Genomic DNA, 14,613 nt, shown 5'->3' with positions numbered 1-14,613 from the left:
CTTATTCATTTTTATATCAATTTTAGTCTTATGGCAATAAGCAAAACGCTAGAGAAATAGTAACAATAAGGCACGAGCAACCCGGTAATAGTGTTACTTTTTCTCTTGCGTTTTACTTTTTATAAAAATAATATTTTTATTTTGAATTCTTGTATGTGAAAAAAGTGAATAATAATATAAATAAATAGTTCACAGTTAATAATTTAATTCTTTTGGACTTCAAAATTAAATTGACTGTATTACTTATTGAATTTAAGTTATTATTATTATTATTATTATTGAATTTAGAAGAAATAAAAGGCGCATCCATCTATTAAAAAAATAATAATAACTACATTGCAAATAAATAAATAGTTAGTCTCAAGAAGTCTAATCAGGTGTAAAGAAAAATTTAAACAACGACAATTAATAAAAAAGAAAACACATTTATTACATTAAGTCGTTTGTTTTAAACACAAAAAAAACTAACTCCTTTACTACATATGTGCTGTTTGTGTTTCTCAATATTTACTTCAATATAATTGGGTAATAATTTACTTAAAATATATCATAAATTATAATAATTAATATCTAAAACTAATAATAATAATAATACATTTTGTTTAATATGACTATTATGAAAAACATAACTTTTGAAAACTCATCCTATATAAAAACTCATACATTAATTATAACCTAATATTTTTTATAGGATGATGTACATTAAAGTTATCGTAGACATCAAAAAATTATAAATAATTTAGAGTACCGAAATCAAAGTTCAAATAATCAGTTGCACGAGTGTCTAATTTATTTATATATGTAGAAAATACATTGTTTGAACTGTGATTCAACACCATAAATTATTCAAAATTACTCAAAAATTTGATGGATGTCTATTATAAATGTCCACCATTATATAAACAAAATTATGTTATAATTTTTCCAAATGCTAAAAACAAAAAATGTACCTACGATAGGAGCAAAAAATATTAATAAATTATATATATATATGCGTGGATCGCAGAGTCATTCTTTTTTTTTTTTTTTTTTGTAATTTGTCTTTTCTGTTAAATAGTATATATATAATATACACTAATTATATCATGTTCATTCGTAATTGTATATGCACAATATACATTATATTGTATTAAGTATACATGGTCGTCTTTCTTTTTTGTTTTTTTCTTAATTTGTTTTTTCTGTTATACAATATATATATATAATATACACTAATTATATCATGTTCATTCGTAGTTGTATATGCACAATATACAATATAGTATATATATATAATTTTAATATGTATGATTATATTGTATTAAGTCTATTACATTTATATAGTAACATAATAAAGCCTATCATTATTTGTTGAATCTATATATCTATATAATAGGGAGCTACATGGAGCTTAGGTGGCATCCTAATATCTCTTTTAGATGAGTTGTCTAATTTTTAAGAATTTGATTTTTTTATAATAAATTATTAGTATTATATTAATTACATGTGAGTTAATTATTAGAATTATCTAATTTTTAAAAATTTGATTTTTTTAATAAATTATTAGTATTATATTAATTACATGTGAGTTATTATATGAGAAAATTTAACATTATTATTATTTATTATATTAATTACATTATTATATGAGAAATTTTAACATTATTATTATTTATTTATTACTAATTTTTAAGAATTTGATTTTTTTTAATAAATTATTAGTATTATATTAATTACATGTGAGTTAATTATAATATAACAAATATATCTACATGTTCAAATAATAATAATATCTATATAATTTTATATTATTATATGAGAAAAATTAACATTATTATTATATAAATAATTTTTTTATTAAAAATTATAAGTTTAAGTAATAATAAACTATAATAATAATAATAACTTCTAAATCTATACATGTTATAACCATCTATTAGAATAGTTTTATATTATGATATGAATAATTTTATTTACATATATCTATGATTAATATTATTATTATTATATAGGACTTAAAACTTTATATTATAATAATAACATCTAAATAATTTTATATTATTATATGAGAGTTAAAATTTAATATTATATACATATATATATTTACCTATATAAGTTCAAGTAATAAAAACCTATAATAATAATAATAACTTCTAAATCTATATATGTTTTAGATAACATCTATATCTATATATATGAATAATTTATAATATATGGATAATAAACATATATGGACATAATATATATGGATAGTTTTATATTATAATATATGAATTTTTTATATACTTTATTATTTTATATTATGATATATAAATTTTTTATTGTTTTAACGGTAACCCCACTTGTATGTATGTCATTAATTTATATATATATATATTTAAATAAATGCATATATATATATAGATTGTGTCATGTACTATAACTACACAAAGTGTATATATGTATATGTAACTGTTTTGTAATTAATCAGTTATTTTTTAATTAATAAAGTTATTTTTAATGATTAATCAGTTAGGAAGTAAATTTAAAATTGATTACAATTATTATTATTATTATTATTATTATTATTATTAAGACTTACCGTTAAAATAATAAAAAGGAGATGGAATTCCAATAGTTTTGTAAACATATATCTCTTTCATCATTTATGGGTATTATTTCATAGTCTCAATCTCAAAACCAGTAATAAGAACATATAATAAATATATTGTTATTATTGCTATTATTAAATGAGAGAAAATGAGTATCTACATAACCTATGTGCATATATAAATTTAAGGTATTATAAACATATGAATTAGCCTGACACGTAATCATTCAATATAGTTATATTCTCTACCAAAAATATATTAGATATACATATACAATAGATTGTGTATCTACTTTTCTTCCACGTAGCCCCTTACATGCAAACTATATTATTATGCATGTAGGACAAAGGCTCATATACATACACGATACACAACAGTTTATTTTATTTATTGACCAACGGCTGCACCAATACCCATAACGTCTACTTCTTAAATTATAGTTAAAAATAACTTTATTTTTTAAAAAATAATTTGAATAATTATATAAGTTATGAGATTTAAAAAACGTTATTTTGTAGAAAAAAAACTGATTAGTATATAATAAATGTAGCTTAATATTTTATATTTTTTAATTAGTAAATAGACTTAATTAAATTGGTTATATATAAACACCATTTGCTTGAAGGAAAGTTCCCCTTGCAAAGTATTTTTGTGTTTTGGTAATTGATATTTGAACTTTTTCATTGTTTACTTTATGGAGTACTCTTTTCTTCAAGATTTAGACAATGATAAGGGTAGTTTGATGATAAGAGTTCGAGTTTGTAGGATGTGGGAATCAATCAACACCAAGAAAAATGGAGAACTTATCAGTCTTGACATGATTTTCATTGATGAAAAGGTATACAAAAAATCTTTTTATCCTATTATATTGTCTATTTTTTTCAATTATTTTATACTTAATATAATATGGATTTTTGTGACAGGAAAATCTTATGCATGCAACAATCAGAAAAAATTTAGTTACCAAGTTTAAGCACTTTTTGAGTGAGGGTTGTTTATATAGTATAAAAAATTTAAAAGTGGTTGCAAGCACAGGCGAGTACAAACCTCTTTCTAATGAGAACAAACTTCTTTTTTTGGTTACAACTTCCCTAAAGAAGTTGGAAGAAGGAATTGTTAAGATTCCAATCAATGGATTTCAATTCATATCTCAAAGTTTAATTGATTTACGTGTCAATGACAATACAATCCTCTTAGGTACTTGTATCATTTTTTATATTTTTTAATTTATATTTTAAAAAAATTATCTTTGTATTCTAATGATATTTTTTTGGGGGTGCTATTTTAGATGTTGTTGGATGCTTGTGTGGAGTGGGTGACATTGAGATTGTTGGAGGTAGCTGGAAAAAAAGAGACATAAAAATTATAACAAATTAGTAAGTTTTAACATGATCATAAAAATTAAAATTATGTGTATGTTTCTTATTATTGGTTTATTTTATAAATCTTTCATATTCTGCCTTTATTTTTTTTTAGTTAACATTGAATTTTTTTTTCCTTTATAGTTCGGTGACAACAAAAATAACTTTATGGGGAGATTTGGAGGAGATGTTTGATCGTGAGTTGTATAAAAAAGATGACAAACCATTTATAGTGATACTCACTTCCACAACAATTAAAAGATTCCAAGGTGATAATTTTTTGACATCTCACCAATTATACTTTTTTTTTTAAAAAAAAAAAAATCAATGTGTATACCTCACTATTATAGTCAAGTTATTTTTTTATTGAAATTTATATTCTTGGCTTTGTGTATCTTATTTTATACTCAAGTTTTGTATATCTTACTATTATATATTAAGTTTGATATGGAAAAAATAATTTTATTGAATTTTACAATTACTTTAAATAGGTGAAGTCATTTTTTCTACAACAAGTGCAACAAAAATATATATTAATCTTGAAATAGATTATGTGACATCTTTAATTGAGAGATTTTCCACCACCTCCAACCGAGTGTAAGATATTGAAAGTTCCAACGTCAATAGGCTTTCTCTTGAGGAAGAGATGTTCCTCAATCGCTTGAGTATTAAAGAAATGTTAGAGGCTAATTTGGGTGATCAAGTCAAGGTAATCATTTTCCATTCTCTTCATCATTCTCTGACTATTCTATTATTTATTCCTTAATGTTCCTATGTCTAATTGTTTGATTTATATTTTTCTATGGTTTGTGTTTAATTGTAGGAGTGCATTGTTACAATAAGGTGCAAAATTATTGGTATAGACAACACTTTTGGATGGTATTATATATCATGCAAAACGTGTTTAAAAAAAATCATACCTACAAATGGTGTTTATATGTGCGGCACTTGCAAGAAAATATGTGATTACCCTCTTGTGATGTAAGTGTTAGAATATTATTTATTTGGTATATAAAATCAACTAATTGATTTAATATATTCAATATTTAATTTATTGACAAAATATTATAATTAATGGTCAACATTGTTTGTTACCTGATTTGTTGTTACCCGATTTTTCATATCCCAACTGATTGAGGAAATATCTCAATCTGTGGCAGAGACTCTGATGGTAGGTCTCACTCTATAAATATAGAGTACCGGTCCCCAAGCTCGCTGCTCATTCTGACTTTCAGTAACTCCATCTAAAAGAGTTAGTGAGAGCTTGGAAGGCCGTGTACTCGTTCTAACTTCTGTTCCTTTTCTTTTGTAGATCTAAAGCTAGATCGAGGTTATCAATAGCAATGGCTGGAGGTATACAATATTCGATTCTTTTTGTATATGTTCATTCTATATATTAATTCCGCCTACATGTATATAGGATTGTTCATATGCCCACTTTCATATTATTCTAACATTTGGTATCAGTCGCCAGTCTACATCTCTGCCTTGCTAATTTTATCTGCATGTATATTTATTTGATTTATATATGCCTTCATATTCATATTCATATATATATATATATATACATATATCTTCGGTTTTGGTTGGCCTACATTTAACAAAATTTCTTTTGGTAATTTTATTGTGTTTGTATTGTTTTGTGTTTACATATATGTTATATCTAACATATTTTGGCAATATAAACAAATTATACACATATTTTTTTTTTATGATTTATAGATGTGCCTATGTCTTCATCTATACACATATATTATATATTCGTGTATATAGTTTTATATATTGTTTGAGGGCCATATTCATAATTTTTATTTTTATTTTTATTTTGATAGAGAGTTTTAATGTCTCATATTTTTTGATTTTTTGTTTCAAAACTAATTTTCCACATAAGTACCATTAGAAATCCTTCAGATTATTTTTTCTAATGATCTATGTTTCCAAATCAAGTTTTGAGAATCCAAAATCAGTTTTGCAACCTTCATGTACCCGGTTATGGCCAAAAACAATTTTGATATTAAATTTCGATTTTTTGTTGTTGTTTAATCAATCTAACGTCATGAATCTCTTTAGACATGAATTTCGAACCAATTTGGACAATAAATTTTATCTTGCCAATTTAATTAAAACATATAATTTTGGTAAATTATATATTTGGAAATTAATTAAAATGTGCACTTACTTGATTTTGGTGTATGGTATATTTCTTTTATTCATGCAATATTAAATAATTGTGCTATTTTAAGAATGTAAGAAATTTTTACAATTAAGTTTGTGCAATTATTTTATTAATTCACGAAATCAGTAAATGATGTTATTGTCTTATTAAGCATGATTTTTTCTACCATTAAGTATATATATGGAATTATTGTATTTTCGTACATATAATTAATTATACTAATTTGTATGATTATTTTGTTCTTATTCATGCAAAATTTATTTTGAGTATAATTATCTTTAATTTTATATGTATGCCTTTATAATTTTAAATACATTATATATATTTCATTATTGTGCTAGATATATTTAGATTATATTCAAAACATTAAGATAGGTTGAATAATATTTAGCACATTAATCTTCATAATTTATTCATAAAATATTCATAAAACATTTAGGGTGAATAAAATTATGAATAATTCATAAACAATTTTGTGGTTGACATAAGAACGCATGAAACTGAGACAAATGCTCAAATCTAGAACGGTTTTTAATGATCTTCGGACGACCACACTAGGAGCACTACTCTCTGTGATTGCCTATTATGTTATAACGAAATTGTTCTTAGGTCTTCCTAGAGCCTAAAACATAATGTCTAGTGAACCATATAATTTTACATAATTAGGGAGTAGCCACAGCATCTTTAATTATATAAAATTATATATTAATTTGAAAGGATCACATAATGGACAAAATTGTGATTGATTATATAAATATAACAATTTTACCCCACAGGGATTTTATTATATTTATATAATCAATTAGGATAATATATTAAATTAATTTTCTTAATTTACCCACAGGAGTTATGATAATTAATTTAATAGTTTTATCATAAAGTTTAATAAAGATAGAAGTTTCAAACCTTACTTTATCCCAAATAATTCGTTTGAATAATCTATCATCCTTTACATCCAATTTTATTAAATTAAAAATTTAGCCCACAGGCAATTTTTGTTTAATAAAATTTCAATCTTCAGCATGTTATACATTGGTAAAACATGACTTCATTAAGCCTCAATCTTCTAAATCTAAGTTTGTAATCCTATTCATGCAGCTTCTTCATCATCCTCTAGTTTTGCTGAAATCCTTACCGAAATTCCTGAGCTTAGGGGTGATAATTTCAAAATCTGGAAGGAACGAGTTCTTCTTCATTTAGGCTGCGCCGACATGGACTACGCAATAAGGAAGGACGAACCTGCTGCAATCACTGTGACTAGCACTGCTGCTCAGATCGCACTATATGAGAAATGGGAGCGGTCCAATCGCCTCAGCATCATGTTCATCATGTCCAAGATCCCTCTGGGAATGCGTGGATCGGTGGAGCAACCTGAGAAAGTCAAAGACTTGATCAAACTGATCGATGAGCAGTTCGACACTTCGGACAAACCACTTTACAACAACCTCATCCACCAGTTCTCATCCACAAAACTCACTGGTGTCAAAGGAGTTAGAGAACATATTTCAAAGATGAGGGACATTTCTGCTCAACTGAAGAAACTCGATGTAGTCATTCCCGAAACCTTCCTGGTCCACTACATCCTTAACCATCTTCCACCTCAATATGGGCCTTTCAAAATTTCCTACAACACACATAAGGACAAATGGAGTATCAATGAACTGATAACCATGTGTGCTCAAGAAGAAGCAAGGCTCCTGCAGGAACAAGGTGAAAGTGCTCACATGGCCACCCAAGGCAAGAAACGCAAACCATCCAAGAAGGACAAGGGGAAAAATAAAGTGCCTCCCCAAGGTGATATAAAGAAGGATTCCATCAAATGTTTCTTCTGCAAAAAGAAGGGACATGCGAAAAAGGAATGCGCCAAGTTCAAGAAATGGATGGACGACAATGGTAATCCAATTTCATTCGTATGTTATGAATCTAATATGGCTAATGTTAATATTAACACATGGTGGATTGATTCTGGATCGACAATTCACATTTCAAATTCCTTGCAGGGTTTACAAAACCTAAGGAAGCCAGTGGGAAGTGAGCAAAGAATCTTATCTGGAAACAAGATGGGCTCACATGTGGAGGCTATAGGAACGTGCCATTTAGTTTTAAGTAGCGGTTTTGTTTTCTCTAGAAACTTGATTTCCGTTTCAAGACTTGTACCTTTTGGTTTTTCCTTTACATTTTCAGACAAATATTTTAATTTATATAATAAATCTGAATGTGTTGGAAATGGTATTTTGTCTGATGGTCTTTACTGCCTTAATTTACAAAACAATACCGCTTATAATACTATGCACGTTCACGCTGGCAATAAAAGATGTGTTATGAATGAGAATTCCTCTACATTATGGCACCGGAGATTGGGACATATCTCTATTGATAGAATTAGAAGGTTAGTAAATGATGGGGTACTCAATACCTTAGATTTTACTGATTTTGATACTTGTGTGGATTGCATTAAGGGAAAGCATACCTCCAAGTCTAAGAAAAGTGGTGTCCATAGGAGTTCTGACCTATTAGAAATCATACATACTGATATATGTAGTCCAGACATGGACTCATATGGTCAGAAATACTTCATCTCTTTCATAGATGATTACTCACGCTACATGTATATCTACTTACTTCATAACAAAAGCGAAGCGTTAGATGTCTTTAAGATATTTAAAGCTGAAGTAGAGAAACAATGCAACAAGCAAATTAAGATAGTGAGATCAGATAGAGGTGGAGAATATTATGGTAGATACACTGAAGATGGACAAGCACCTGGTCCTTTTGCAAAGTTTCTTCAAGAAAATGGGATTGTTGCCCAATATACCATGCCCGGTACACCCGAGCAAAATGGTGTTGCAGAAAGGAGAAACCGAACATTGATGGACATGGTGCGAAGTATGCTTAGCAGCAACCCTAAACTTCCTAAATCCTTGTGGACTGAAGCTCTAAAGACATCCGTGTACATATTAAATCGAGTTCCAACCAAGGCAGTCTCCAAAACTCCTTTTGAATTATGGAAAGGTTGGAAACCGAGTTTGCAACATGTACGCATTTGGGGATGCCCATATGAAGTTAGGGTATACAATCCACAAGAAAAGAAACTGGACCCAAGGACCATAAGTGGATACTTTATTGGTTACGCTGAAAGGTCTAAAGGTTACAAGTTTTATTGTCCATCTCATAGCACTAGGATTGTGGAATCAAGGAATGCAAAATTTCTTGAAAATGCCTTGATTAGTGGGAGTGATCAATCCAAGGACTTAGGTTCTGAGAAAGATCCTTTAGAACCCTCCACCTCAAGAGCAAGATTGATTGTGGTCGATAACACCCCTGCAGTCCAAATGGATGTTGAACCACCACAGCCAATTGTTGAAGATCCACAAGTCAATGATGAAGTTCAAATGGATCGAGTTGTTCAAGAGTTGCCTATAATTGTTGAACAACAAGCTGAACCACCCGCTCCTCAAGAGCCTGCTGGTGTAGCCTTAAGAAGATCCACTAGGATAATAAAATCGGCGATACCTAGTGACTACATTGTGTATTTGCAAGAATCTGACTACAATATTGGAGCCGAAAATGATCCAGAAACGTTTTCACAAGCTATGAATAGCAAAGAATCGGAACTGTGGTACAATGCCATGAATGAAGAAATGAATTCTCTGAAAAGCAACGGAGTCTGGGATCTTGTTGAGTTGCCTAATGGGGCGAGGGCTATTGGGTGTAAATGGGTCTTCAAAACAAAGAAAGACTCATTAGGCAACATTGAGAGACACAAAGCGAGACTCGTTGCTAAAGGATTCACTCAAAAAGAAGGAATTGACTACACGGAGACCTTTTCTCCGGTATCTAAGAAAGATTCCCTCAGAGTTATCCTGGCATTAGTTGCTCATTTCGATTTAGAGCTACAGCAGATGGATGTGAAAACTGCCTTCCTAAATGGTGACCTAGAGGAGGAGGTATACATGAAACAACCAGAAGGATTCTCCTCTAGTAATGGTGAGCATTTGGTGTGCAAGCTTAAGAAGTCCATCTATGGTTTAAAACAAGCGTCCCGCCAATGGTATTTAAAATTCCATGATGTCATCTCTTCTTTTGGATTTGAAGAGAATGTCATGGATCAATGTATATACCAGAAGGTCAGTGGGAGTAAGATTTGTTTTCTTGTTTTATATGTGGACGATATTCTTCTTGCAACCAATGATAAGGGCATGCTACATGAGGTGAAGCAATTTCTCTCAAAGAACTTTGAGATGAAGGATATGGGTGATGCGTCTTATGTCATTGGCATTAAGATCCATCGAGATAGATTCAAAGGTATCTTAGGTCTATCTCAAGAAACCTACATTAACAAAGTTTTAGAGAGATTTCGGATGAAAGATTGTTCACCAAGTGTTGCTCCTATCGTTAAGGGTGATAAATTAAATTTGAGCCAGTGTCCAAAGAATGATTTTGAAAAGGAAGAAATGAAGAACATCCCATATGCTTCTGCTATTGGAAGCTTGATGTATGCTCAGGTGTGCACACGACCCGACATTGCCTTTGCTGTCGGAATGCTAGGAAGATTTCAGAGTAACCCGGGATTAGACCACTGGAAAGCTGCAAAGAAAGTTATGAGGTATCTTCAGGGTACTAAGGATTACAAACTCATGTTCAGACGAACCGACAACCTAGAAGTAGTTGGCTACTCAGATTCAGACTTTGCTGGTTGTACTGATTCACGTAAATCAACTTCTGGTTACGTGTTTATGTTTGCCGGTGGAGCTATATCATGGAGGAGTAACAAACAGACCCTGACTGCTACTTCTACTATGGAAGCCGAGTTCGTTTCGTGTTTTGAGGCTACATCGCATGGTGTATGGCTAAAGAGTTTCATTTCAGGCCTTAGAGTTGTAGATTCTATATCTAAGCCATTGAGAATGTTTTGCGACAATTCAGCTGCTGTATTCATGGCTAAGAACAACAAGAGTGGTAGTCGAAGCAAGCACATCGACATCAAGTACTTAGCCGTGAGAGAACGTGTTAAAGAAAATAAAGTGGTCATTCAACACATTAGCACTGAATTGATGATTGCTGATCCTATGACGAAAGGCTTGCCACCTCATAAATTCAAGGATCATGTAGTGAACATGGGACTTGGTTCCCTTATGTAAATTTATTGTACAAACTGAAGTTATTATCAATGAAACTCTTATTTTTGATATTTTCTCATATTTATGCGCATCTTAATTTTATTTGAGAAAATTTTACTTTCATAGGACCTGAATAAACATAAGGTTTATTCGTTTAAGTACATAGCCACATAAATTACATTGTTATGTAATAAATATATTGTAATACATGGAAGATAATACTCGTCATAAAAAAAGAGGACCTATCGCCATGATTCATGTGTTTATTATCTAACAGGGATGATCGTCGGGCTTAAGTAATACATTAATTTAAATGCTGACCAAGTGGGAGAATGTTAGAATATTATTTATTTGGTATATAAAATCAACTAATTGATTTAATATATTCAATATTTAATTTATTGACAAAATATTCTAATTAATGGTCAACATTGTTTGTTACCTGATTTGTTGTTACCCGATTTTTCATATCCCAACTGATTGAGGAAATATCTCAATCTGTGGCAGAGACTCTGATGGTAGGTCTCACTCTATAAATATAGAGTACCGGTCCCCAAGCTCGCTGCTCATTCTGACTTTCAGTAACTCCATCTAAAAGAGTTAGTGAGAGCTTGGAAGGCCGTGTACTCGTTCTAACTTCTGTTCCTTTTCTTTTGTAGATCTAAAGCTAGATCGAGGTTATCAATAGCAATGGCTGGAGGTATACAATATTCGATTCTTTTTGTATATGTTCATTCTATATATTAATTCCGCCTACATGTATATAGGATTGTTCATATGCCCACTTTCATATTATTCTAACAGTAAGAGCAATAATGTTGGTGATTTTTTTTTTTTTAAAAAAAATTCTTGATTATTTTATTTGATCTATTCTAACTTTTGTTTTTGTCTAATGTAGGTACAAAATACATATAAGAGTCGTGGATAAAACTGGAGAAACAACTTTTGTTTTATTCAATGTTATAGCTGAAAAATTACTTGATACATCTGCACACAAGTTATTCAATAGATTATCTTCAAACAATAATCTTCCTACAGAGATTGAAACTCTTTGTGGAAAAGATTTTGTTTATAAGTTAAGATTGAATGAATATAACTTAAAAGAGGGTCTTGAAAATTTTACCGTGTCCAAGATTTTTGTGCCTGATGAGAAATTAGAACAAGAACATGAATCAAAGAAAGTAAAGAATGTAATTTTTTTAAAATGCAAGGTTTAATTTGTGTGTGATATATGTAATTTAAATAAATATATTTATTATTTGTTTTGTAGGAAAAATTTACTACAAATGATGGAGATGAGAAACTAAGGGTAACGAAAGAAAATCATTCTCAAGATGTGGTAATTTCATTAACTCCCATTTCTAAATTGATATTTCTTATTATTAAAATGAATATGATTTGTGTTCATATTTTTTTCTTCTAAAAATTAAATTGCAGGGTCATCATGATTTTGGAGATTCTGTGGAAGACTATGGTCTCACTGTTCAAAATGGAAAGAGAAAAAAGCATGTTGTAGTTGATGATGAAGATGATGATTAAGTTGATGATAGTAAAATTATTCAATTTTAAGGATTTGCTTAGTAGTTTGGTGGACTATCTTTCCATATGTGTGTTTGCGTGTTTAATTTAATTTTATATCTAAGTGTGGTGTAATATGATATTTCTCATTCCTTATTAATCTATGTTTTTATTTAGAATTATTATTGCATTGATCACAATTCATTTCATTGTCTATTTTCAAAATAACCCATAAAAAATATTAAGATTTATCTATTAAATAAAAAAAATGATCAAGTCCATTAGACTTAATAAATCTCATAATCTATTACTTAATGGACTTTTAATCTACTAACAGTATTTGTCAACAAATCATTTTCATTTTCAATAATTTTATTAATGAGATAATATCTCATATATAGAAAATTATAATTTTGTTCTTGATTGAATATTAGATGAGTAAAGAGTCTTTATTTATAAGTATAACAAGTAAAAAAAGAATGAAAAAAATGTGAGCATAGTGGCACTTGAATCAACAAGTTGATGAAACGAGAATTTCTACAAAATATTCTAATTTTAATGGTTATGACTAAAACTTTTTTTTTGGTATTATTTTGTCAAATGTATACATGTAAATATTCGTGTTTCCTTAATTATATTTTGTTTTGTTATGTTCTTTCATACACATTTACATTCTTTTTTTAGGAAAAAAAATTAATAATCATTAATAATAATAGTATTAAAAATTATGATTAATATATTAAATTAATATTAGTAATAGTTCTTAATTTAAATGTTTACGTTTTTTTTTAAATATTGGTGTTATTCTTATTATATTGATTTCAAAATCATGATGATATGTAAGAATAATTTTTATAATTTAAATGTATTATAAATTGTTTATTATATATAATAGAATAATTTTATATTATTATTATAATGAGAGTTAAAGTTTTATATTATCATTATATGAATAAATTTATTATATACATATATATTTACATATACTATTAATTATAACATAACAAATATATATAAGTTCAAGTAATATTAATTTTGTATCTATATATAGTAGAATAGTATTATATTATTATATGTATAGTTTTATTTATATATATATATATATTATAATAATAATATGGAATTAAAACTTTATATTATTATTATTATTATTATTATTATATGAGTGACCATTCAAATCATCATTGTTTGAATTATTAATAATTATTATATATATGTAAAATAGGCTATTTAATTCATATGATTATAAAATTTTAAATTTATATACGTTATTCTCTCATTTTAAAAAATAAATTTATTACCTAAAACAATAACTAATTAATTAGAAAACAGTTACATATATATACACGTGTAGTTATAGTATATGACACAATATTATTATAATAACAATAATAATAGTACAAAAAATATGTAACATATATATGTATATATATGCATATTATAAATTGTTTATTATATATAATAGAATAATTTTATATTATTATTATAATGAGAGTTAAAGTTTTATATTATCATTATCTGAATAAATTTATTATATACATATATATTTACATATACTATTAATTATAACATAATAAATATATATAAGTTCAAATAATAATAATTCTGTATCTATATATAATAAAGTAGTATTATATGTATATATGTATAGTTTTATTTACATATATATATATATTATAATAATAATATGGAGTTAAAACTTTATATTATTATTATTATTATATGAGTGACCATTCAAATCATCATTATTTGAATTATTGATAATTATTATATATATGTAAAATAGGCCATTTAATTCATATGATTATAAAACTTTAAATTTATATCCGTTATTCTCTCATCTTAATAATAATAATAATAATAATAAT

The 14,613-nt window shown here is 27.5% G+C and overlaps 2 protein-coding genes across 2 annotated transcripts; both read left to right on the top strand.

Annotated features, from left to right (window-relative positions):
• Positions 1-3,264: 3,264 nt before the first annotated feature.
• Positions 3,265-3,947, top strand: LOC133778845 (uncharacterized). Its single transcript, XM_062218864.1, has 3 exons — positions 3,265-3,408; positions 3,494-3,767; positions 3,859-3,947. Exons 1-3 carry the CDS (start codon positions 3,265-3,267, stop codon positions 3,945-3,947), a joined length of 507 nt encoding a protein of 168 aa, XP_062074848.1.
• A 1,300-nt stretch (positions 3,948-5,247) lies between these two features.
• LOC133778844 (uncharacterized) lies at positions 5,248-12,766 on the top strand. Its single transcript, XM_062218863.1, has 6 exons — positions 5,248-5,284; positions 7,206-8,138; positions 12,032-12,044; positions 12,126-12,408; positions 12,498-12,566; positions 12,665-12,766. The coding sequence occupies exons 1-6, from the start codon at positions 5,275-5,277 to the stop codon at positions 12,764-12,766; spliced, it is 1,410 nt and encodes a 469-aa protein (XP_062074847.1). The 5' UTR covers positions 5,248-5,274.
• The last annotated feature ends 1,847 nt before the right edge of the window (positions 12,767-14,613 follow it).

The sequence above is a fragment of the Humulus lupulus genome, chromosome 5 (genome assembly GCF_963169125.1).
Source record: "Humulus lupulus chromosome 5, drHumLupu1.1, whole genome shotgun sequence".
NCBI classification, from domain to species: domain Eukaryota; kingdom Viridiplantae; phylum Streptophyta; class Magnoliopsida; order Rosales; family Cannabaceae; genus Humulus; species Humulus lupulus.
The sequence above is the reverse complement of the archived record's forward strand: the minus strand, read 5'-3'. Positions and strand labels throughout refer to the sequence as shown.

Bases quoted from the DNA above. Each gene is read 5' to 3' on its own strand.
- LOC133778845 (XM_062218864.1), top strand. From the start codon at position 3,265: ATGGAGTACTCTTTTCTTCAAGATTTAGACAATGATAAGGGTAGTTTG. The intron at 3,409-3,493 runs GTATACAAAAAA...TTTTTGTGACAG, and splicing joins TGATTTTCATTGATGAAAAG to GAAAATCTTATGCATGCAAC. The intron at 3,768-3,858 runs GTACTTGTATCA...GTGCTATTTTAG, and splicing joins TGACAATACAATCCTCTTAG to ATGTTGTTGGATGCTTGTGT.
- LOC133778844 (XM_062218863.1), top strand. The intron at 12,409-12,497 runs GTAAAGAATGTA...TTTGTTTTGTAG, and splicing joins AAGAACATGAATCAAAGAAA to GAAAAATTTACTACAAATGA. The intron at 12,567-12,664 runs GTAATTTCATTA...ATTAAATTGCAG, and splicing joins AAAATCATTCTCAAGATGTG to GGTCATCATGATTTTGGAGA.